Source organism: Triturus cristatus, chromosome 7 (genome assembly GCF_964204655.1).
Source record: "Triturus cristatus chromosome 7, aTriCri1.1, whole genome shotgun sequence".
Taxonomy (NCBI): domain Eukaryota; kingdom Metazoa; phylum Chordata; class Amphibia; order Caudata; family Salamandridae; genus Triturus; species Triturus cristatus.
The window spans coordinates 997,984,968-998,010,157 of NC_140590.1; the positions used below are offsets into that span (position 1 = coordinate 997,984,968).

Below are 25,190 nucleotides of genomic sequence, written 5' to 3' on the forward strand. Positions count from 1 at the left end.
ATGGCGTCTTGCAAATAATGCTCACGAAAAGCCTTTGTGATAAGTTTACGTGGGACCCTGAGGCATGCAGCCTCGGGATCATGCCATAAGTCTGGTCGATCCAATGTCTCACAAGTATGCTTTATATAGCTTAGCCAAGGTATTTGTGTATTGTTGCGGAGGCGCAGAATCTCCTGCAGCTCTGATCTGTATTTAGAAAGTTCAGGGGAAGACCATATCTTACACCATAAAGTTAGGGGTTTTAAGCCCAACTCCACTGAGATTGGTCTTAATCCCAAGTCCAGTCTAAGGGGCAAAAGAGGGGTACTAGCAGGTAACGCTGTCAGCTGCCTGAGAAAAGTATTCTCCGTTACCTGGAGCTTCTGTGAAGACGTGTGTCCCCAAATTTCTACACCATAAGTAATTGCCCCCCTAGCCTGGACCTTGTAAATTTGTATGCGTGGGCCTAGGGGCTTATATGTAAGGCCTTTTGTCAGCCTGCCAATTCCCCCCACCAACTGAGTAAGTTTCATATTAGCCCTTAATTTGTGGGATTCCCAAGTCATGCGCTCGTTAATAACTATACCCAGGTATTCAAAGGTAAAAACCCTCTCCAACCTAGAGGACCCAATACTAGGGCACGCACGTGTAATCGGGGGGGGGATGAAGATCATGAATTTCGTTTTGGAAGCATTGTTCTCCAACCCGCGTTCCTCGCAAAAACCTACGAAGCCATCTAAAACCCGTTGGAGTCCCATAGGGGATTTGGATAGCAGCAGGGTATCATCCGCAAACAAGATTGCAGGAACCCTGCTGCCATCCAACTTGGGGGCATCAATGTCATTCAGGGTACAAAGATGATCTACGACCCCATTGACAAAAAGACAAAAAAGGGTCGGGCGAGGACACATCCCTGCCTGACCCCCCTATCGACAGGGAAAGCATCGGACAAAGTGCCATCCCGTCCACACCTTACTTTGGCGTAGTTCCCCTGGTGGAGCCTTCTCAAAATTAAAAGAATATGCGCAGGGACCCCCATCTTCATTAACACCGACCATAACCTATCTCTAGGCACCAGATCGAAGGCGGCACGAAGATCTACAAAAACTGTGTAGAGACTGCCACCCTCAATCAGCACCGTCTTCCAATGTAAAAGAGTTAAGCGGAAGATTTGGTCGGTGGTGGAAATACCTCGTTGAAATCCCGCTTGGTAAGGGCTCATAATCGCCGTTTCTTCGATCCAATCCTGGAGGCGATTTAAAATGAGCCTGCCAAAAATCTTCTGCGGCACATCTATTAGGCTAATGGGTCTATAATTGGCTGGGAGCAGAGGCGAACCCTTTTTAAAAATTGGGACAATCTCTGCTCCCAGCCAAGTATCCGGAACAGCCATGCCCGCTAAAATGGCGTTAGAGAGTCAAGAAATAGGGGGTCCAAACGTCTGGCTCCTGCTTGAACAAGTCACCCGGAAGACCATCCAAGCCAGGTGCCTTTCCTGTGGCGAGACCGGTCAAAGCGGTTCGTACCTCCTTTAATGTGAATGGTTCGCCAGTCTCAATGGGGCAATGGGGGAAGCTAAAACTTTCCTCAGCATCCGCTGGTAGTTTATAAAGAGACTGGAAATGGTCCTCCCACACCTTAGGTGAGATGTTCGGTTCTAAGGCAGGTGGTAATTCCTCAGCACCCGTGTTGACACAGCGCCAAAATTTGCGCGAGTCTGCACGGGCCAGGAAATTAGTGAGTTTGGTCCATTTGTCATGTTCCCATTCACTTTTTGCGTTTAAGATCAGGGACTTATAGACACTCCGTCTGGCCCTAATGTCCACTGCACCCCTTCCTTCCTTGATTGATTCCAGGAGGTCGGCTTTTGCCTTGCGGCAAGCGCCGTTATACCAAGATGGACCAAGAGTTTTCCTATTAGTCCTAGTTATCGGTTTTGTTAAAAATTCAGAGACTATTTTGAGGAGGTCAGAATGTAACTGTCCCAGATCGGAATGAATATCCACACTAGTGGCTATCTCGGCTAGCACCTGAAGCTTCTCGAGAAGAGGCAATGTTTGAGCATATAAATTATAGATCTTATCCGGATGCGAGGATAAATGCTCCCACTTTATTTTGCGTCTATTAGACTCGAGTCCCCGACAATCCATAGAATCGGCCATTTAATTTCCCCTGACTGGGGCGCCGGGATGACTATAGCTTAATTCAAGGGCATTGTGGTCACTATCATTCCTGACTGTGACCCAAAAATCTTCAACAAAAGGCCAAGAAGACACCGGGACTAATACGTAGTCCAATCTGGACTCACTACCCATTCTGTTAAAAGTGCATCTTGCCTTGGTATCAGACTTAGACCTGCCATTACAGGCACGTAGTCCGTATTTCAGCAAGAGGGAATTAATTTGCAGAGCCAAGGGGGACCATGTCTTTGGGGCCGGAGCCTGTGTGGGAGGAATGTGCCAAAGGAGATCCTCCTCCGTGGCCAAGCATTCCATAAAGCCAGGGAGGGCCTACACCTGCTCCTGGTCAACACTGCCATCTACCAAGCTATGTCCGGCATGTGTGGGAGCAGAGGAAAGCGATCTGCATGTGGTCTTGTTTTGTCCAACTTACAAGGCCGCCAGGAAATATTGGCTCCTACCACTCATTAGAAACCTTGGTTTTAGGGAGTACCTCCCGGTGTATAGAATTTTAAAAACTGATGTTTCAGGTCCAATTGTGTTTGCACTAGCCAAATTTCTCACTAATGTCTGGCATATTCGCACCCGTATTTTAAAGTCGCAGGCTCCCACCTAATTTTAAGTTCTAATTTTAATTGTATGGTCTTTTATCTGATGTGTTTCCTAATTACCTTCTTTGATGGTTTTACATGTTCATGTGCTTCTTTTGTACATCTTTTATGGCCAAATCGGCCGAAATAAAGATTAAATAAATAAAAATAGTTTATGCTTTATTCAGGAGGTATTTTAAATAGATACTGTGATATGCAAATTTTGTAGATGCGTTGAGTTTTTGAGAGCATTTAGATTCTGCATACCAGTTACTTGGCTATGAAGGAAAAACTTAAGGTAATTAAGTGTACCAACTGACCTCTTTAGCTGCTTGACAGAGCTCAAGCCGTCAACATCAGGAACACAGAGAAGGAGGGGCTTTGGGTCACCCCCTTCACTATTTGGTTTGTTTATATCAGTTCTCTTAATCCATCGCTTGAAGGAAGTGCCATTCACTTTTTGGATCAGGCCAAGAATAAAATTCAGTCTCAAAATGAAGTACTGATTATTTGGTGCGTCAGTCTCCCTACTTTATGATAAACTGTTGGCCCACAAGGGTAGCAGCTACATAATCTGTGCAGCCAGTCAATTCCAGAGGTGGGACAAAGCCACAGTGGAGCCTGATAGTTCCACCAACTGGTGTGCTGGAGCAATAACTGAAGTTTTCCGATCCAGACTGCTGCCTGGGGGAGTTCAAAAGTCATGGACTCTGCAGTTAGAAGTAGCCATCAGGAAGTTGTTGGATGATATTCAAATCAGCCTAATCCCTAGGGAAATGCTTTTTGTCATGGTTATGTCATCGCTCGCTTCATACAAATTAGTAATTTCCTGAACTGAGACTGTATGTATGACTTTTTAGCTAGGAAGGGGAGATAAATAAAAAGTAATCTATCTTCAGTAAAAGTAAGTGTGTTCAGTTCCCAGTGCCAATTGCAAGAAAAACGTGGTTTAAATGTTATTTTAAGTATATGTATGAGCACAAATGTGTATTATAAAAAATTTTTAGAAAAGATAATCTTAATGTTGCAGTTAGGATCTGTTCATGTGCAAATGGATAGTTTTTTTTTCTCTATACCGAGAGAAGAATTCTGGAATGTTGAGTTTAGGCAGATACTTCAACATTATGTACACTACTTAAGATCCCAGGATGGGAAAGAGTTTTTACCTTTAGGGTCAAAAGCATGGCAAGAATGTTGACTTTGCACTAACAGTAAAGAAGTACATCACAGTGGGATCATCCATGACAAAGGAGAGGGTCTCCCCAGCTTCCATTGCAAGAACAGATGAAACAAGCAGTTATCAAAGCCAGTAGGTTTGGCGCTGGCTGCCAGCCTTATGGCAAATTTTTTCCTAAGGTTTTTGTTATACTTTATTTGGGAATATGCCAACTACTTGCTTCAGGCCCCAAAAGTTTTTGGATGTTAAAAAAAACATGCACACTCATTACATAGTACTACATGGCACGGAAGATAGGAAGGAAGGAAGGAATAAAGAAAAAAGAAGAAGAGAAGGAACGAAAGAAGATTGAGTGAAAGCAAAGGAAAGAACAGAAAAAGAAAACAAAGAAAAAGGAAGATGCAAGAAAAAAGAACAGAAGAAAGGAAAGAGACATTAGTAAACGAGGAAGGACGGAAAAAAGGAAAAAGAAAAAATACAGGAAAGAAAGTAAAAAAGAATGAAAGAAAAAGGTAATAAGAGGATAACTTAATACAGAACAGTTTCAAATTAACACAATCTGGTATGCTGTGAAACAGCAGCAGTCAGTTAAGCAAAACACTCCAAAAAGAATTTACAACAGCAATGGCAGGAGATGGGTTCTGATAAAGATGGACTGTTCGTCAGCACTGTCCTGCTATCACATCAAGTTCTAAACACTAAAGCAATGATATAGTAAAAATAAATACAATGGCACTAAAGGGAACTAGTGAGCTACAGAACTTTGCTCAAAGTGAAGCAATCCAGTGGCTTAAGCAGGCTGAGCCACTGCCCCATGCTATATGCAGTAGTGGATTGAAGCAAATGTGAATGAAATGACGACAGACCAATGGATGAAGAGAGGTGACTGAAAACCTGCACATGAAAGCATATTAATAATTAGGAAAATCAGAAGGTCTTGGCTAACGCCAGCTCTAATCTACCTTTTTTTTTATTGTATTTATTGGCATTTCAAATGACCACCAACAATGGACATGTGACAGTAGTGTTTCTCTATACATAGCATTGCAGGATACAGTCCTCAGGCCCGAACTTTGCAACTTCCAGTGTGACACTCAACTTCACCCCATTTTGTTACCGTAATCGTCTTAACCACAAACATGCATTGCAGTTCTGTTCAGTCTATCCCAAATAATATAGGAGAAAATAAGCATCATAACACTGGACCGTTTTATATCCAACAGTTTTAACAGTACTGTGCTACATACAACGAATAACATGACCATCATAAAGCCACCCATGCCCCCCGATGCAGTCTAGAAAACAGCTTCGCTGTGTTTAAAATGAACTTCATAAAATTAAAAAATAGTGGCACTGAATGTACAATAAAGAAGACTTCTCGGAGTACCTCGGAAAATGAATAAATTGCAGTAAAGAATTTTGAACATCCCTCGAATGACACATTTTCCAATAATTTTAGACGTTACCAAATGGCCATGCTCTAAACAAAATGGCTACTCATAATGACATCTAAAGGCAAACCTCATCTCATCTTTTATAGGTTCTCCTTTTACTAATATCAACATACTTGCCGTTTGACTTGCTAAAAGATCACAAGAGGAACAATTTGTCCTTCAACTAACTGCATACCACAAACCATTATGAAAGGGAAGCCCAGTATCCCACTATGCTCTCTGGGGTGTGTAGGTGAATTTGAAGAAAAACTATGCTGCAGAGACGACTGAGAGATACCTATAGATACTGCAACTATACAACCCCAAATGCAAGGTCTAGACACTGAATGTGTGCTTCACAAGACAAAAAAGCCTTGGTGTTTGGGATGCCGCTCTCCATACTAGAACCAGGACATGCTAAGAGTGAGAAAAAGAACATAACAGGCGAGTAGAGTTGCTGTAAATAGAAATGGGAATGATAGAGGAATGCTTATGATGAATCACACTATGCTACAGCATTTTTTTTGCTGGATTTTCAAGACAAGTCCAGTAACCAGAGAGACCTAAATAATTTAACACTTGCAAATGCCAGCAGTCAGAATTAACAAAAGGGTTGCACTTAATGGAAACCCTGTGATGAATATTGATGATGATGCAGCACGAGCGAAGCGCGGTTTGTGCAGCGGGCACGCGTGATGCAATGACAGAGGACGCAGGGAACACATTAGACGGACAGAGCATCGCGGCTTGTTAGGAAGCTGCATTGGTACATCCCATCAAGAAAAACGTTAAATAAGGTAATTTCTTACCAAAACAGTCCCCTGAGAAGGTGATGCATAAATAAAAAGAAGACAATGTTGTGAGACAAGAACAATGCAGCACATTGATGTCAACATTGAACTCCCTTCATAAAATACAGTTAAACATTGATATCACAGTCACATACACCATGAGTTTAAAGAGAAAGCGACAGCATGAGGGTAAAAAGACAAGCGAATAATAAAAGTAACATAAGACAGACAACTAGAAAGACAAACTGCTTAAATGTATTCATACATTAGAGCTCAAGCCATTCACTGTTCTTTAAGATGTACTTTAAATATCAAAGCTTAACATTCATTATGATCTATCGCATTGTTTTACAGAATATATTCAGGCACTTTACCAAAAAGGTGTCGATCTTTACAAAAAAACATATTTGGGAGTGAAATATCTTTACAGAGGAACCATTACAGAGACGCCCATGGATGTCAATTCACCAAAATGCTAGAAATAGCGGAAGTGACATCACACTCTTCATCTCCGATAACATCACAGGTTGATCCTCTGTCCCACTCGTAGCTCCCAACCAGCCTCCAGTTTGCTGGTGAGGGGCTTAGGGATTGACAAAGTGTGGAAAATGCAGAATGTAGATAATGCTCCAAGAGATTTCTGCAGCTGCGTTCGTGCCCTTTGCGACCAGGTCTAGAAAGGGCAGGGGGAGCCGATAGCGCAACGGAGATAACAACATTGGCTATCCCTACCTGATGCCCACAGAGAAATGTCAGCAGCACGGGTTTTAAATTAATGTTAGGATTCCTAAAAAGAAACTAATACAAATTCCTTTACCATGACAATCTGGTACACCCACTCATTTTCAAATGAACCCCGACATTAACTACACCATGCCCACTTGGCCCCACGCCTAACCTTTACTTAACACTTTCCCTTTAACCTAAACAAAGCCAAAAATACCTTTACCCTACATCGTAACTCTAATCTTAACCATAAAACTAATCCTTACCCCATCATTCAGGAGCACCTGCAACGCCTTGAATTAAATGTTTCCTTACATTTTCTTAAATTGATCTCAAAAGAAATATTTTGTAATTACATTCATTTTTTGGCCTGCAGTTAACAAAATACACTTTCTTTCTAGCTGTCTGTAGTGGTGGTACTGTGAAGATGGACTCTGTTCAAGTTTCTACGTGATATTATCATCCATGCCAACATATCTAGTCACAACACAGCTGCTGTACTCGCCATGATTCCCCCGCGGGTGATAATGCACTTTACAAATACACAACATTTTACTAATGTTAATAGGCAAAGGACGTGTTTTGTTATGGATACCGTTCACCACAGCTGCTTTCTTTTCCTAGTAAAATGATGTGCTACTTAAAGCGGTCTTGGCACATACACATTCCGCTGGGTTTAGCGTCTCCTTGTTACACACATTATTGTGTACAGATTGTGACTGGAATGAAATACATACTTATATCAGACCATACTGGGACAAGCATGGGCACTTGCAGCAGCAACACATTAGCATCCTATTTTTGAGTGCACATGTTCTCTGCCTTCGCCAACTGCAACTTCTGACTTTTTCCCTCTGGCTGCAGTCATGGATTGGCCACAATGTATGAACTTTAAGCGAGTTCAAGTTGAAAAACGTATTGCTGTTGAAATTGCCGACCTGTCTTTTGTCCATCACAATATGCAACAAAAAAACGTTGCAGTTTGACAACACGATGGTACCGCAAGAGTGCCATGAAGCTAAAAGAGAGGGCATTTCAGTTGTATTGCTATGAAACAAAACATATCATATAGGACATGAACAACAATTCAGATGAGTGAAAGCAAGTGATCCAAAACAAACGTTTTAATTGAAAATATCTGAATGGGTGTATTTAAATGCCCTGCACCTACAGCCGGACAGGTAAGAGACGATGGACTAACAGCAAAGGGTAAAATATATGTAATGAGCCTTAACAGTGTTAAAAGAAACTACAATAACTTGCACACCTACTGGAAACAAAAGCAAAGCCAATTTCACATGAGTTTGCTTTGAAGTGTGTTGGGGGCAGTGTGCACACAAATTAATCAACCCGATAAACTTGCACTGTATTAATGACAACAAATGATACTCTGCATACCTTGGACCCATTCATGACATCTACACCGCTTCACAGCCCAAATCTACAGCGATAGAATCCACGCTACTTGATCCATGCATTGCCTGAGTGCTTCAGGTTCACTTTCACTAGTCTGACTGGAATGCATCAACAACACCTACACTGTGCTTGTACTGGACAAGTACAACTATTGCTACCATCATAAGTACTCAACAGTCTACAACGGTGTATTGGTTGTCATTGTTCAGCAGTCGGTGTGGAGTTTTGGGCTTGTGTAGCCACAAAGAGGTCTCAAGGATAGTGGACTAAGGTGAAATTGCAATGAATTTTGATGGAACCAGAATGAGTAGACTTGCGGGGACTACAGGGTTAAAAGCTTATATGAAGCACAGCAGCGGTGCTCTAGGAGCTTTTGGATCAGTTAAATGGCAGTGTTTCGCACCTGGAGCTAGAAAAGGAATCGCCCGTCTGCTGAACAGATCATAGCGGGGCGTACTCGCAATGGCACAAGTTTCATGGAAGAGCATTTTCAACATCACTCTTACATGTCTGTCATCAAAAAAGTATAGCAGAAAAATAGCTCCAATAAAAAGGGAACGTCTGAGAGGGAGTCAGGTGTGACTTCGGCACGTTGACATTGAACCCCGCCTTAATCTGGAAGTGGGAGACACCAGCCCCCGCCTTCAACAGCCATTCATCGAGATAGGGGAAGGCTGACACCGCTGATATGCGGAGATAAGCTGCAACCACCACCATCACCTTGAGGAACAATCGAGGGGTGCTGGTAAGGTCAAGCGGAGCACAGTGAACTGAAAATGCTCATAGCCTACCGTAAGCCACAGATAGCGCCGATAAGCAGGCAGGACGGGAATATGGAAATAGGCATCCTGTAAGTCCAACGCTACCATCCAGTCTCCTGGGTCCAGGGCAGACAAGACCTGATCTAATGTGATCATCTTGAACTTTTCCTTTTTGAGCAAGTAGTTGAGGGCTTGTAGATCAAGGATTGGACAAAGGATCTTGTCCTTTTTCTGGACCAGAAAGTAGCAGGAGTAACAACCACAGCCTACTTCTGGTGCTGGAACCCTCTCTATGGCTCCTTTGGCCAAGAAAGTCATGACTTCTTCCTGAAGCAAAATTAGATGATCATCCGTCAGTCGGTCGTAAGATGGAGGCATGAAGAGGAGGAGGCTAGACTTGAAAGGGATGGACTATCTGGAGGACCTACCTGTCTGATGTTCTGCCAGTGGTGGAGGTTATGGCTGATCCTGCTACCAACTGACCACCCATGATCTAGAAGGGTAAGACTAGGCAGGTTTGTAGGTTGAGGCTGAAGGAGAGGTGGTGGACAGACCCGACCTCTGGCTGCCCGACAAACGGGTTGGAACGAACCGCACCTGCAGAGGTTGTGGAATACACGGTCTTGTGGCTGGAATAAGGCTGGCACGGCTGAAAGTCCCTTCCGTAGTCACGAAAGGGGCGAAAGGCAGACTGTAGACATGTGGCCACTGAGAGGCCCAAGGACTTGGCCGTAGCCCGTGAGTCCTTAAGGCGCTCCAGCGCCATGTCTGCCTCGACTCAGAAGAGACGGGTACCATCAAAGGGCATGTCCATGAAAGAGGCCTGGACATCCCCCGAAAAGACAGACGTTCTCAACAAGGCGCGGCGTAGAACAGTCCCCATCGATCAAATCGCTCTGCCCAGCGAGTCGGTCGTGTTGAGACCACTACGGATGGCGAACGTTGCTGCATCTCTCCTGTCTGACACTGCTTGGGAGAGGACAGCCCAGGCCTCAAACGGCATCTGTGGCAGCACTTGCGCAACGGTTTCCCACAAAGCACGGGACTAACAGCCCAAAAAGCATGCAGTGTTAAACGACTGTAATGCAAGGCTGATGAAATAAAATATTTTCTTATCCAAACTATCCAGCCTCTTGGATTCCCTGTCAGGGGAAGCAAAATGGAATGCGCCTTGGTAGGTAGAGGCTTGGACCACCAAGCTCTCTGGGGTAGGGTGGGTAGTGAGGAAGCTTGGGTCACCCAAAGCAGGGCAGTGGTGGTGGGCAATTGTCCTATTCGCAGGAGCCCCTGTGCTGGGCTTGGACCAGGTTCCCAGTCAGACATCTGTAAGGGCCTCATTAAAGGGCAGCAAGGGTTCCGAAGAGGAGACACCAGGATGCAGGACCTCCATCAAGATAACAGTCTTGAGCGTCACCGAAGGGAGCTGAAGGTCCAGGACCTCAGCTGCCCTTCCTCCCACCACAGCAAATGACACTCTCCACTGTAGCCTTCACAGGCGCCGCACAGTTTGAACCCAGAAGTCTTCCTAGACATGAGGAAAACACCTACACACCAAAAAGGGGTCGATAAAAGTTAAAAAAAAAAAAGCCTTTCACAAAGCGACAGAAGGTAGCTCTCTTCACGGATCAACGCTTGGCTGGCACGAAAAGAAAAGAACAGACGTCAGCGTGTCGAGGTGGCACCTATATTTGTGATGCAGACGTCACTTACGGCGCAGACGACACTGTGATGCCACGCACAGCCGACCTTCCCCCATCCACCAGCGCGCAGAAGTATTGCTCTAAGAAATATCTTCTGGATCCAGTCTGACGCCGGGTTAATTCAAAGTTGAGGAACCTGTGGCTAGATTTCTCTATCAGATATAAAGGTGGCAAGCTTGAATATCAAAATCAGTAGTATTCAGATGGATAATATGTTTAACTGCTATCTACAGATCTATGACTCCGCACCGAGAGTTATACGAAAAGGAGGCAATATTGGTATAAGCACTGAAGTTCTAGTTTAAAAGAACATGCAAAAATTCTTAACTTGCTTCTGCACCTGCTCTCTACTTGCATTTATTTTCACCCATGAGAAACAAAAATAACACTGCAAAATGTTACTGTTGCCTAACTCAAAAGTACACATGCTATCAACCTTAAAAGAATGAACATCCAATTCTGCTCTATAGGTTTCAAACCAGCAGCTTGCCAAAAGATCACAACCATATGGACTTGAATTGCTAAGCCAAACCAATAATCATTTTGCAAGTAAACAATAAGACAATAAGGTAACCCTAAAACAGACTGGAAAGTTAAGGACATCGTGGGTTCCCTTACAGATGTAAAAAAAGCAAAAAGGCAACAAATTCTGGTGGATACTTTTTGGGTCAGAGACATAACCATCATTTTCCAAACTGCGCGACATCCATGCGAGTTCTCACTTTTGTCTCTATTGAAACACAGAGCGTGGCCTTCGTTGGAAAAGGGGAACAAATGGTAGATAGGGAACAGCATCAGAGAAGAGCATAAGGCAAAGATCTACAGCTGAACCAACACAAGGTTATAAAGATGCAGACCAACAGCATTAATCCTAAAAAGTATTATTTCGTCAGCTTCTTTTCATCGACCACTGATATGACCTTAGAACACTATAATGAACCACCTTTAGTAGTTAGACATTCATCATCTGTAAGCCTGAAGCAGTATAACCAAGGTGAGCTTCAGTTGGTTTGTTGGTGCACCTGTACCGCTTGCATAAGATTTTAGTTCGAAAAAACAGACATTAGGTGGAGATCATAACACAAAGCACATCGACTAAAGTAACAGGCCACCTCATCAGGCCTGCCACGATGCTCAAGCCTTCATCAGGCCCCACATTCCCTGTGTGCTAAAACTGGATTGAAGGCTACGGTGTCCAAAAACATGATCCTGCACAGAGATGTGGGCGAGAGTCCATGGTGAACTGACAGACTGTCCATGAATGAATGAATGAAACGCATTTGTTATAGCGCAAAACGGCTACTCAAAAGAGTGTCCCGGCGCGGACAGAAAGCCGTTAGGGGAGCTATTAAACGCTGCTAAGTTTTAAAAAAGCCACGTTTTCAGATGTTTCTTAAAGACAGATATCTGTAATGGAACGTAGGGCGACTGGGAGCCTGTTCCAAGCCTGGGCCTCCAAAAATCCAAAAGATCTGCCACCCATACAGGCTAGGTGTACTTTAGGAGTACAAGCACGGTTGGAGGAGGAGGAGGATCTTAGAGATTGAGCCGGGATGTAACAATAGTTTGCTAAGGTAGCCAGCTCCTTTCCCATGGAGGGCCTTAAAAAAGACAATAAGAGCTTTGAATTTGATCCTCTCCTTCAGGTCCTCCCACTGGCTGACATCTGGCCTGGACCCTCCACTGCAGCCTCTGACAGGCTATAGCAACCCGGCGCTTCCCGCGCTGTGGTACAGTGCGAGAAAGCTCCAAGAAAAAACAAGCATTGGCATAGCCAATAGGTCTTGCCTTTGGGACCTTATAAGTGTTTAGCCATGCAACAGTTGCATAACTAAATACTTATAAGGTCCCAAAAGCGAGACCTATTGGCTATGCCAAGCGGCCGCGAAAGTGAAAGTGATCGCGATCAAACATCAAAGCGGCTGTGAAAGTGAAAGTAATCGCGGTCAAGCGCGGCGCACGCTGGCTGGCCTGGTAGCACTTTTTGGAGCCCTCTCAATAAGTCACGCCAGACCAGCGCATGCGCTGGGTCAGGCGAGACCTAAAAAATGAGCGGCCCTGAGCTAAAACCAGTACCACTTAAGCACAGCTGTGGCTCTTTATGATTAACTTTCACACGTTCACTGCAGGTGTGCTGCCTGGGTCCCTTCGACGGAAACCTAGACGTAAGCAGTGTACCAAGAGGAAGGACGCCTGCCTGTTACATTGTTGCCAGATAACTAAAACAGGTGCTGCTGTGTGCATCAGGCTATTGTGTGCCATTTCAGAAATTTCATAGTTATTTAAATAATTACAAATGAGCAGGTGTTTCCATCCTGCCAAACTAACATTTTTCAGGAGTCAGGCTTACTTCGTTTTAAAAACAAAAGATCTATACATATATACAGGAGTTCCAACTACTACACTTGAGTATGCACAAGATAGGAAGCGGCCAATTTAAACTGCGGGTATAAAAAAAAAGTATCTGCAAGTAATACAACTGACAATCACAAGGCTGTATCTACAGAAGTATGACAACATTGCTCATCAAGCCTATCATGTAATGAATTAATAAAAATCAAACGCTATCCTCTAACCAGTATCACTTACCTGAAGGGTTTTGGTGGCAATATGCTGAAACGGGTTTTGTCCAAAATTTTCCTGATCCGGTTCCTTCCTCCAGACACAGTGTTTGCTTTCATTTTTTTGTTGGTTTTTTCACATGGAAACATCTGCTCCATGTCGGCGGGCAGATCTGGGATAGAAAAGCGATTGCTTTTCTTCTCAGCAATTTTAGGAATATGAGGTCCACCATTCTTTTTCTCTTGCGCTGTTCTGCTGAGAAGTTCCTTAAACACTACAAATGAATAAACACAATAAAAAATACTGCCACAAACCTGCATTGCATCAATATGAATTGCAGTGGAAAATCACTACAACACTTCCTCCAAAAACTACTTTTAAGTCGATACATTATCATGTTAATTCACCGAAGCTAGACTTCGTCCACAATGACACTCACTTTGGTTCTGTTGAATCTTTACTGAAAGTATTCTTGCAGCCCTGATGGTGACAGCTAAATATTCCAACACAACTTTAGAGTTAACTTGAGTGGTGCTGAAGCAGTTAATTCCCTTTAAATCACAGCACCGATTTGCACCTTGCACCCACATTCCACCAACACCTCTCTTTGCTGCCTGCTGGCTGGATATTAAAATTATAAAGCTGCAAGGGACACACTCTGCAGTCGAGAGGACACTCACAGTTACCTACAAACATTACTTAAATGAATTTTCCTGATACATCACTTAGTACGGGTGAATGTGTTTGGTTAGAATTGAAAAGGGAACACACAACATCAACTGGGATAGGGATTGAATATCACAAAAGATCCCTGCAGCTTATAGGAAGATTTGGTGAGCTCTGCTACCTACAACAATCCCTAGTTTTGGACAGTACATACGAATGAGGGGAGAAACACCCTCTTGTCAGAAAAACACATACAAGCCCACAATCCAAGGTATATAAATGTTGTATGTATGTCTTGTCGTTAAGATGTTTCACCTGAGTCCTCGCTATTTGGCTGCATGAGATGTCCAATGATAAAACAGATTTCAAAAAGAAAGTGGTGTGGGTAGGAGCACTGTGCAACAAGAGAAAATAAAATGATGGGGAACGTCATAATGTTTGAATTTAAGATCGTAACCACAACAGTGCATTCATTAAAGTTGCTTTACCAATATATACAGTCATCACAGAACGATAAAGAGAAATGCAGTACTCCCTATGCATTCACAACTTAAGCATTTACTGATATTTTTGGGGAGACATTCATGAGTTGCTGGAGTTTGAGGATTAGTGCAGCTGACATTCATACAAAGTGGATGTCATTCTTACCAAGTGACCATCATTCTGAGCCCCTAAATGTGACAAAGCAACGACGACTTTCAAACCAACACCTTATTGGATAACGTCGCAGTCACATGGCTAAACAGTCTTACTGCGTTACATGTCAATTATCTAATCTCCACAGCAGACGCCGCAATCTACGATGCAACTGCTTTGTCCTGTAGAGACACAGCTGGAGTGTAACATCTTTCCATCTGCTAGCATATGTTGAACCAGTGTCAATGGCATACATTCTTATACAAGAACCAGCAAAGCAGTGATTTAAAGAAACTGGTTCGTAGATCACTTTGGTGCATCAAGGGAGCTGAATACCAACAGCCTGCCACATATGAAAAACAGAAGTAGAATGGAAATCATTAAGGAAAAATACATTCTACTGTATTCAAACTGCTCATGTAATGAGTATTGTAAACAATACCACTTCTGACAAATGAGTGTGGCGATTGTAGGTAACACAATTATTCAAAGTGCCCACCACCACAGAGCTACAAACTCAAAGTGCTTGAAGAATTAGATTTTTTAAATGTGCTTTAGAGAATGCAATGCCCAACAGTGAGTCGTTTAACGACCACTGTTATACCTACCAGTATTTAGCCAATGTTATTTTGTTATACAAAGTCATACAAACATTTCTTACATTAGTAGCAGTCACCCGGTGACTGTGCAGACAAAAGAAGAATCAGGGTCAAAGCACATTAGGTAGAGTGTTTAGTTCTCTAGGCGGTCCATCCCTTGAAGTTGGTTGAGGGGCTTGTTCTTGCCTATGTGGGTACGCTCATCTCTCAAACACAGAAGCCGCTTTAGTGTGCCAGGAAGCCCAGAGGCTTCATGCCAGACTCTGAAAATATAAGTAGCGATAGGGAAAAGAATCAAGGCGAAGAGCAAACGCATTTCTGAAGTAACCCCTGGGTTGATAGCGCTTGCAGAGTCAGGGCTGTGGGCTCAGTATATGATGGTGAGGGGCATGAGACTCAGTGGCAAAGATGGAGGGTAGACTGGATAGAAAGGGAAATGGGGAACCCGTGTATGCTGAGAAGGGAGTCGATGGGGGTAAGGGTGGGTGTGTGGGGAGTGGCCTATAGCTCAAATTGAGACTATTGCAAGCGCTGAATGTTTGATTTGTTTCACATGCCGTCCATCATTTGTTTGTCTTTTGCTTTCTCATCCTAAGTGCACCGGGCATGCCCAGACATAGGTCACAGGCTTCCTGTGCCACTGGAGTCAAGCTAACCTGGCTGATGAGGGGGGATACCCTGAAACTGGTCCCAGGATGATTGTTTCTGGTCCAGGGAGGCCTTGGCTTAGCAGTTAAGACTGGACTGTTCCCATGAGGAGCAGGGTCAAGACTATTTGCATATGGCTCAGTCTAAACTGAGGATGGCATCATGAGCAAAACAACTATGGCTTTAACCCAGATATCTTGACTGGGGCTGAATGTTTGATTTGTTCCGCATTCCATCCATCATTTGTGTCTTTATTACTTTTAGAAAGTATGCATTTCTCTGCTCTTACTCCTCTGTGTGCCTTGCAGCGTCTCCAAGACACGTCTGGGGTGGGTGACAGCTACACTTTGAGCATTTCCTCTAGACAGCCACAAACACAGGAAGGGATGGGTATGACAAGGAATTCATCTGTATTCTGTTTTTTTTTTGTAAACAGATTTTTATTAATTTGTGATCAATAGCATCACAGAGATAATACGAATTCATCTGTATTCTGATAGCTCTTCCTCAGCAGGAAGAGAGGGGTGGCTGACACACCTGAATAGGCAGTGTCCTGTTTCCCACAAAGGGCTGATTACCCCTACTGATAGTCTAGGGCTAGGAAGAAAAGACCTGTATGCACTTCGAAGACCCTTCTTTGAAGTCACCCCCACTGGCACAACTGAGCATAAGTACTGGGCCTCTGATCCTACCAAGACAGCACACTACTGGACCTGTGAAGAACTCTGCCAGGAGTAAAGAATGCTGTACTACAGTGATTGCCACTCTGCTTGACTGCTGCTCTGGAAAAACTGATTTTTTGTGCTGCCCTGCTGCTTGCTGATCTCTGTCCTGCTGAGAAGGACTGTACCCATCTCACCTGCACCCAAAGGGACTCCATGGGCTTGCCTCTGTTCTGAAGTCTGAGGGCCATCAAAGACTTCCTGGCACAGCACCTGGACTCTGCCATCCGTGAGTTCTGCCCTGCCAAGTGGTGCCAATCCAGTCCTAGGCCCTTGAAAGGTGACTTCTGCTGTACAGAGCAGCGACGACTTTGCAGCGATCAGAACTGACAAATTGCCCTTTTACACCAACACAGAAGCCTATCGTCAACATCGCCTTATGGCCAGCTCAACGACGGACAGTGCGGCTCGAGGACATAACGCCGGCATCGTAAAGGGGTTAGTCGAAGCCTTCATTGCCTGAGTGGATCAGAACAGACGAATCGAGCCTTCGACGTCGATGCTTTCTCCATCCAAGGTTCTTTTTCAGGTGGACTTGCGTGAGTCTGGTAGACATCACGGTCGGCCTGAACTTTGGATCTACCCTTGTCTAACAGACTCAAGTAACCCCTAAGCGGCGGCGGTGGTGGTGTTGGTGGTGTGCAAAAATACTTAACACATTGCCTCTTCAGATAAACCTGACTGCGCTGTCCCAAGCTACAAGAGGGTGAGCATAGGTTATCTTTTGATGTGTATCTAGCTTACCCTGACTAGAGTGGTGAATCCTGCTTGGACATTGTGCATAACAAAAACCTCATTTTTCTTTCTCTTTTTAAACTATGCTTTATTAGTTTCTGAAAAATATACACAAAAAACCCAAAGACACATACAGTGCTAGAGTACAGCTTCACACACATTATCCCAGCGAATACAAAGCAAACATGGTTACACACATGGAATAACGTCACCCATAGGTGCCACAACTGTAAAGCATTACATACAATAGAGCTAAATGTGGAATGAACCTAGTCATCCAGCAAACACATTCAAGAAGGAATACAGTAATTTCTCGCTCGGTAACCATAAACTAAGCAAAGGTAACACTGATCAACATATTTATACCTTAGTTCAGAGGTATTGTCAGCGCTCGAGTCCCCATCCTCATTGAATTTCCCAAAGAATTATGCCCAGAGCCATACTTTCTCCTCCACCCTTTAGTCTGTGCATGACATTCTCATATGTTGTTCCTCCTCCACCCCCCATTCCAACAGGTCCCTCAGCCACTGAGCTACTAGCAGAACTTCAGTGCCCAGCCGCCGGATGGCCACACAACGTTTCTCAAGGAAAAGGGCCAGCTGTGCCAGTTTATAAGGAATCTTTCTTCCCCAGGGTCTAACCAGCACACCCAATAAGCAAGCGAGCGGTGTTAGCAGAATCACCATCCCAGTGGCTTTCTGAATACCTGACAACACTTGCCTCCAGTAGGACTGGCCCTGGCACATTCCCAAGCCAAATGGAGAAAAGAAGCACCCATCTCCACGCAGTGCATACACTCCCCTACTAGGGTCCATTTAATTCAGTTTATAAGGTGTCAGAAGCGGTGCAGGAAGTGAAAATGCAGCAGTTTGAAACTGTTGTTACAAGACACTGCTCAGACAAGACAAACGCCCAAGCCCAATCAGCGTCTGAAATGGGATCTCCCAGTTCTCTCACCCAGGCCCCTCGTGCTATCAATGGCCATTAGTACAGTCCCCCCTGAGGATCCTGTAAAGAAGCATGATTAAATAGCGCCCCTCCCCCCACCCAATTAGGCCTTCTAATACCTCCAAGGGCCGTGGTGCTGGAGGGAAATAACTCCTTACCTCCCCGCGAAGCTCTCTAGCTTGCCATAGTGTAAGAAGAGGGCTGGTTTGACCCCAAAGGTGTCCTGAGCTTCTTGAAAGGTGATAAAGGTTTCTCCAGGATAATGATCTCCCGGCACCCGACACCCTCCCGCTCTCCAGTTTTCCATGGGCATGACTGTATCTATAGCTCGAAAGGGAGCAGAAACCCACTTTTTACACTAGAAGATTGTTTATTTGTTACTGCTTTGAGATGCATTTAACCTTTTGAAAGTATAAGTCCTTTCATACTTCCAACTCCTCCCAAAGACCACATGAACCTCATCTCTCACTGCCGGTGGCAACATAGTGCTTGCTCCTTCCCAGCCATGCCCATTTATCCATCGCATTAAGATACAACTTACACATTTCACTATACGAAAGTCAAAATTGTTTTTGTCAATGCTTGTTTTTTCTCTGAGGTGAACTACAAAAAGCTCCTATTTGGATACGATTGCCACAATCTTAAGATCAACCAGGTCACTAAAGTGAAGCAGAAACATGCATTAAGTGCCTCCGATGTGCATCTGCTCCAAACTCAATCAAGGAAGAGTGTGTGTGGCATAGACACTTCATGCAAGTTTTAAACAAACAAAATAGGGCCTGAAACATTTATCCGGAATCCTCCCCCACTCGCAGATGTAAATTGCATCAATTTAGGGAGTGAGCAGGTGTCTTGACTAGGGAACCTGAACCTCTTGCGTCTTCGGATAATGGCACTTTCTTCCTCGCCTGCTTTAAAGCACTCGTTAAAGATTGGATCTTCATAATCCACCTCTTCCTTTCAACCGGGCAGGACTTACTCTGCCTCTTCCTGATCTGCAGGCCTTCACTCATCACACACCTGCCACATACCGCTCCCCAAGAGGGCCAGGAAAAAAGAACAACCTTTTTAAGATGGGCCCTTTTTTTCTACTTTGCGGTTTCCTTTTATACCAAGCTGTGAGCAACAAATATCTTTTCTTGCTACTACTATCTAAGAAAGATATCGTTGAAGCTCTTCCTCCTCTGCATTTTATCTTACATGCAACACGATAAATAAAATCTAGTGTTCTAAACTAATGCAGAAAAAAACACCAGTCTCAGACTTGGAAAAATAAAGCCAAGATTAGTGAGCCACAGGGCGTAAAGCAGGCAGTGGCAGCTCCAAAGGAACAAAGAAAACACACTACGGAGCGGCGATGAGACTGCAGGACGCAAACTACGTGGGAAAGCTACGAAACACGGTAGATATGACTGATCAGTAGGGAAAAAAGGGGAGGGAACGGGGGAGCCAATAAACACCACAATACAACAAGTAGTGCTTGAAATGGAGCAAATAAATAAGTACAGATACTCAATACCAGAGCACCCGCTTCCTTCTAAGTAGTAGCGGTACTCCACAACTGAAAATATTGCACCTTTGCTGAGAAGTACAGGTACACTCCCTCTAAAAATGAAAAAGTGCAAGTACTCAATACCCGACAGTACTGGCCCACTTAAAACACTGAAAAAATTGTTTACGTGAAGTGAGCGCTTTATATCGACCTGTAGTTAAGTTAAAATGGCTACTCATTCCGGCTAACTTAGAGCATCTCCGACGTAGCCGAGTATCGACTGTCCAGCATTGTGCTGTTCTAAAGCCTTGCTCCAAAGAGTCCAGCTCTCTGGAAGACTATCGAACAGTGATGCACTTGCACATAGCCAGGCCTCGAGCGCGTGTCTTCAGATTTCCACATCTACATTCATTGACACCAGTGCTGAAAACTTTTTCTGGGCGAGGATCTAGGGTTCAGCTGACCAAAGGAAATCCACTGAATTTCTCCTGGTGTAATTTTCCAATACCATAATTCACCAGCACTGCAGGTTGCCTGCATTCCGTTCGGAGAAGCAACCTGCAGGCAGCACAGGGGGATTCTTACTTTTCACATCCAGCTGGGCACAACAGAAAGGTCTGATTTAAAGTGCCATCAGCCCTCCTTTGGTTCAAGTATCACCTTGGCCGGGAGTCATCTAGAGCCCAACACCTAGATGCAAATGTAAAGCAAGGAAACTAAGGCACACAGCTTATCACTTTACATGTACTTTAAAGAAACAAGATTTGGAATGAGGGTTTTGATTTTGTTCAAGCCCTTATGTAGGTGATGGGCAAGCATTGCAAAAATGCAAGATTTATCTGTGTGAATTAGTAATTACACAAATAATGATTTAATTAGCATCTACACATTTTTTTTATCTGTTTATAGCACTACTCATCCCAGCAAAGGGTGCCAGAGGGCTTTACATCACACACAACCACAATAAATCATACACGTGTGCAAATTAATGTAAGGAACTGTTAAATAAGACAATGAGGGCTATAACGCGTAGCAATCACACATCGTCTATACTGGTAGACATATGTTAAAATTGAATGGTCCGGAGATGCACAAAGTCAGGATATAAAATGTAACAGTGATTAGGGTTGTTTGTACTAACAAGACTATTACTTCCCAAAGGAACACTTATTTGCAATCTTAGAATAACAGATTCAGGAAAAAAATAAGGATCTAAACCCATGACGTGCAGTTTGCCTGCAGCTTTGCATGCAGCTCCTTGATGCCAGTAAATAGAACACTATGCTATAATAGAAGAATTGCAACTTATTAACTGGAAATAACTAAATGACCTCAGTGCCAAAAGGAGTAGCCCACTTACCAATCAACATAAAATACAAATCTGTGATCTGCATTAAATACAATGTACTTTGCTTGTGCACATTAAGCCTCTATGCTACTTTAGGAGTCGAAACTATAAGCGGACAAAACACCGAACTCTCCCAGAACTGCAGTGACCATCGGAGTTATTTTACTGCTATTATAATCTCGCCTCAAAATTGCTGGGCAAACAAAAACCTGTGCAACAGTTCTCTTGACCCTGTAAGGTATTCTAACATGCAGCCGCTTTGTGACTAATTAAGCTAGATCCGAGTTATGATGCCATTTTCCCTTGTTGCCAATTTCTTTGCAGCAGATTTATTTTTTAAGTAAATGTATAAATTGACTGCGAGACTCTGCTTAGCAAGTTCCTCCTCTCATGACTCAACCCCCTTGTACTCAGCCACACCTTTTAACCCCCCCCCCCCAATTTATGGCTTGAGTCATTTCCCCCTCCCCCCCATTCCAGCACTGATTGGCACGAACGGAAGTGTAATACCCGCCTCCTCAATAAAACAGGACTTTCCTGACACAGTCGAGTGAGAAAAATCTGCATTTTTATTGTTCGTAAAAAGTGTACGCTTTTTTCGCACTGTCCACACCCCACACAGACTTGCCTAGAGACAGTAATGATGCCGCTGCTGGGCAATGAGCAAGCATGCCCCTTCAGATGCAAGAAAGCCCCCATGTGGTTTATGGGACCCTGCAACGCAGTAGGTGCTGGGGTCCATGCACCTGCAACTAGCCGAAATGGGGTTACAATAAACAAAATAAAGCTGGCTTATGGCTGTGGGCATTCAAACTCGGTCCTTCAGCCTGCACGCGCGTGTTGACAGTAAGTGCCCGGCATGCTCATCGTGATCTACAATAAGCAACACCAGTTACTTGAATTACATGAACCTTGTTTTCACACGTCCTATTACTATCATCTTTTTTCTTATTACTGGCTCCTCCCTTTAGGCTCTTATGCAGTTTAACACATACAGTGGGTTAAAAAGACTCACCAAAAATATTCGTTTTCACAGTGATAGAAAGATGTGTGTTGTTCTTTAGGATTTCAAGAGCTTTTGCATAAGTAATGTTTTCAAAGTTCTGACCATTGACTTCCATTATCTGTTAAAAAAAGAAAAAAGGTGAGATCTGTTAATCCCAAAATGGACATCCTAGAGGCACTGCACACTGATCTCACCATGCATGCTCATTATGCAAAGTCACAAAAGGCTTGGATACAGCAGTGATTAAACTTAGTTACACGCAATAAAACTTCACTTAATTAACAATGAAAAAATCTTCTACGTCCAGGGTGCTTTATATGGACAGGGGGGTAACCACCACCGAAACGCTTGCACACCAAACGAAGTTGTAACGAAATACTGGTCTACAGGCTTTGACAACGATTAATAATCATGGACTCTGACATGACTATGATTAACTTCTGCTTTTCACAATAAACGTCACATCTACTTATTGTTTTATTACCATAATTAACAGATAAGACTTTATCATTAGTTTGCCACTAATCAGCACAGGGGAAATATCCAACGTGACGCTATTAACACTCGAGTTTGCAAGCCCTGAAGTGTGGCTTCTGGGGGGCGGGGGGGCGGGTCGCTCCACGATGGAATCTTGCTGCTTGCTGAGGGCTTTCATGAGGTGCGTTTTACCTGGTCGCCGCGTTTGAAACCAGCCTCTGCGGCCCTGCTGCCAGCCTCGACGCTCTCCACAAAGATGCCGAAGCCGCGGTCACTTCCGCCCAGGAAGCTGAAACTGAGGGGGGACTCCCGCGACGGCTTCAGCAGGGTGATCTGCCGCCACTTGGCCTTGGCTGCGCAGGCGATGTTCAGCAGCCTGAGGTGGCCCTTCATCTTCTGCGGGACAGGACACAGCAACAATTACGGATACTTAGCATGAGCATCATCAGCACAAGTGATTGGAGAGTTAATATCAATACTGGCGTACTAGACACAACTGGAAGCACAGATATTCAGAAAAAAATCGAAGGCCCAGGAAATGCATTCTGTGTATGTGCAGCATGTTATCTTTATAACTACCTCATCTAGTTATATGATTTCAACGTTACAAAAATAAAGTAGTGAAACAGCGCATGAACCACGCTTTATGAATGTACAAACGAACCACATAAAAAAAACTTATGTTGTGTAAAGCGCGCATCTAACCATCAAACGAGACTGGGCATGTTCAAACTACCACTGAAGGCTGCAGATCTGGAGGATTAGTCTGTTTTAGCACGAGTTACTCATTCACACGCCAAAAAACTGGGGGGAAATGTCCCTTAAGTGGCAGACCGAATACCTGCGCTTCTTTCCCATTTCAACCACCACACGGGCATCAGAGAGGAAAACCGGAAGGAGACAACGGTTGAGAGAAAAGGACAAAGGCATATGAAGTACAACAAGCAAGGGGGGGGTTTGAGCGTACGGGAGGGCAAAACGAATAAAGACGGAGGCATGTGCAATGGGAAAGGAAACATCAATGCATTGAAATCAGGCTACAAATGGGCGCTCTAGTGCTCAGGATGAGCGGGGAACCGTCAGAACAGGAAGCTCTGGACGCACAGGTAACTGAGGCTGGGGCCACGTTTGGGGGGTAGATTTTAGGGGTGGGATGGGGAGGGAGTGTTTTTAGGAGTGGGGGGCGGTTTTAGGGCTCAGAGTGAGGGATCAGGGTAGTTTTTCATAAAAATTGGGGGTACGGTTTTAGGCCTCAGGACAGTGGAAGGGGTGGGGTACTTTTAGGGACAGCACGGGTGTCGGGGTACTATATGTTAAGGGGCATGGTTTTAGGCCTCAGAGCAGTGGAAAGAGTTGGGGTACTTTTAGGGACAGCACGGGTGTCGGGTTACTATATGTTAAGGGGCATGGTTTTAGGCCTCAGAGCAGGGGAAGGGGTAGTTTTAAGGGCACAGCAGGTTTTAGGCCTCAGGGCAGGGGTTCGAATTTTAGGGCTTAGGGTGGGGGGGGGGGGGGGGGGGGTCGGAGTAGTGGCGACCTTAGCTGCGCAAACCCCCTTACCATTCATGCCTTTACAACAAAATTGAGTGGTAAAGGAATGAGTGGTTAAGACGCATTTGTGGTTCAGGCTTTGTGGTAGCGGCACACATGGTTTATCAATGCATGCCTCTGTCATACATCCGCTCTGCTCACTTGCATCGCCAACTTACATTGGAGGAAGGACCAAATAAGGACATTTAAGAAAACTGTTTTTTTTTTTTTTAGTTGACTTACCGCATTTTCCAGATTTTTTTCAAATGCCTCTAGGAATCGCGTCATGGCGACATCACCTTCAAAATCATTAAAATGGTTGTTCACCCAGAGCAGTACTACCCGTGTAACCTGCAGGAAAAAACACTTTACTGAAACATGACACACCTTGTTTAAATTAGGCGCACTGTTCAACTTCAATGTTCTTTAAAATGAGGTGTGTGAATTATAAAGTGTGCAAGTCGAATTTATAACATTCACAGTTATAATTAATATTGTCCTCGTTCATTTAAATTATTACCCGCATCCAGTACTGTTTCTGTACTACTCCTTACTCAGCAGGGCAAAAACAAATTCAGCATAATGCAGCAACGCAGGCCTCAACCATCGTACATATATAGCTTCATGGCAAAAGGAATGAGGCAAGTCTGTACGTACAGTCTTACTATGGCGTGTTGACTTGATGTACTTGTGGTTTATGCGTATAAATAAATAGATACGCAAATCAATACATAAATAAATGCAGGGGCACAACTTTCCTAACCGCGAGGCGTTGCTATTATGCCAGAGTTGTTTAATTCTAAGGCGACATGGCCTTGATTCCACCTCCCATCACTTTATCTCAGTTTTACTTGTTCTTTATTATCCAGTTTCTTTCATTTTCGCACTGTTTTTCTTTTTCACGTCTTTTTCCAGTCAACCATTTCTGACATTTGCTTTCTGGACAACATCTGAACAATAACTCCCAGTGCCTAAAAATGAGTAATGTTGCTCAACATCTGCAACCACCGGTACAAAATAAGCACTGCCTGTTACTGAAGGGTGTTCAACATTCAGCAAGAATAAGGG

The 25,190-nt window shown here is 44.0% G+C and overlaps 1 protein-coding gene across 6 annotated transcripts in view; it reads right to left on the reverse strand.

Moving 5' to 3' along the window:
* RAPGEF6 (Rap guanine nucleotide exchange factor 6) overlaps positions 1-25,190 on the reverse strand; it is an 808,967-nt gene that overhangs the window by 92,727 nt on the left and 691,050 nt on the right. For all 6 annotated transcript variants that reach the window (XM_085618031.1, XM_085618033.1, XM_085618030.1 and 3 more), the window contains 4 exons: positions 24,366-24,473; positions 22,785-22,988; positions 22,125-22,233; positions 13,343-13,589 (listed from right to left, as the gene is read on the reverse strand). In XM_085618031.1, coding sequence (XP_085474157.1) covers positions 13,343-13,589; positions 22,125-22,233; positions 22,785-22,988; positions 24,366-24,473 — 668 coding nt within the window. The remainder of the gene's footprint in view (positions 1-13,342; positions 13,590-22,124; positions 22,234-22,784; positions 22,989-24,365; positions 24,474-25,190) is intronic.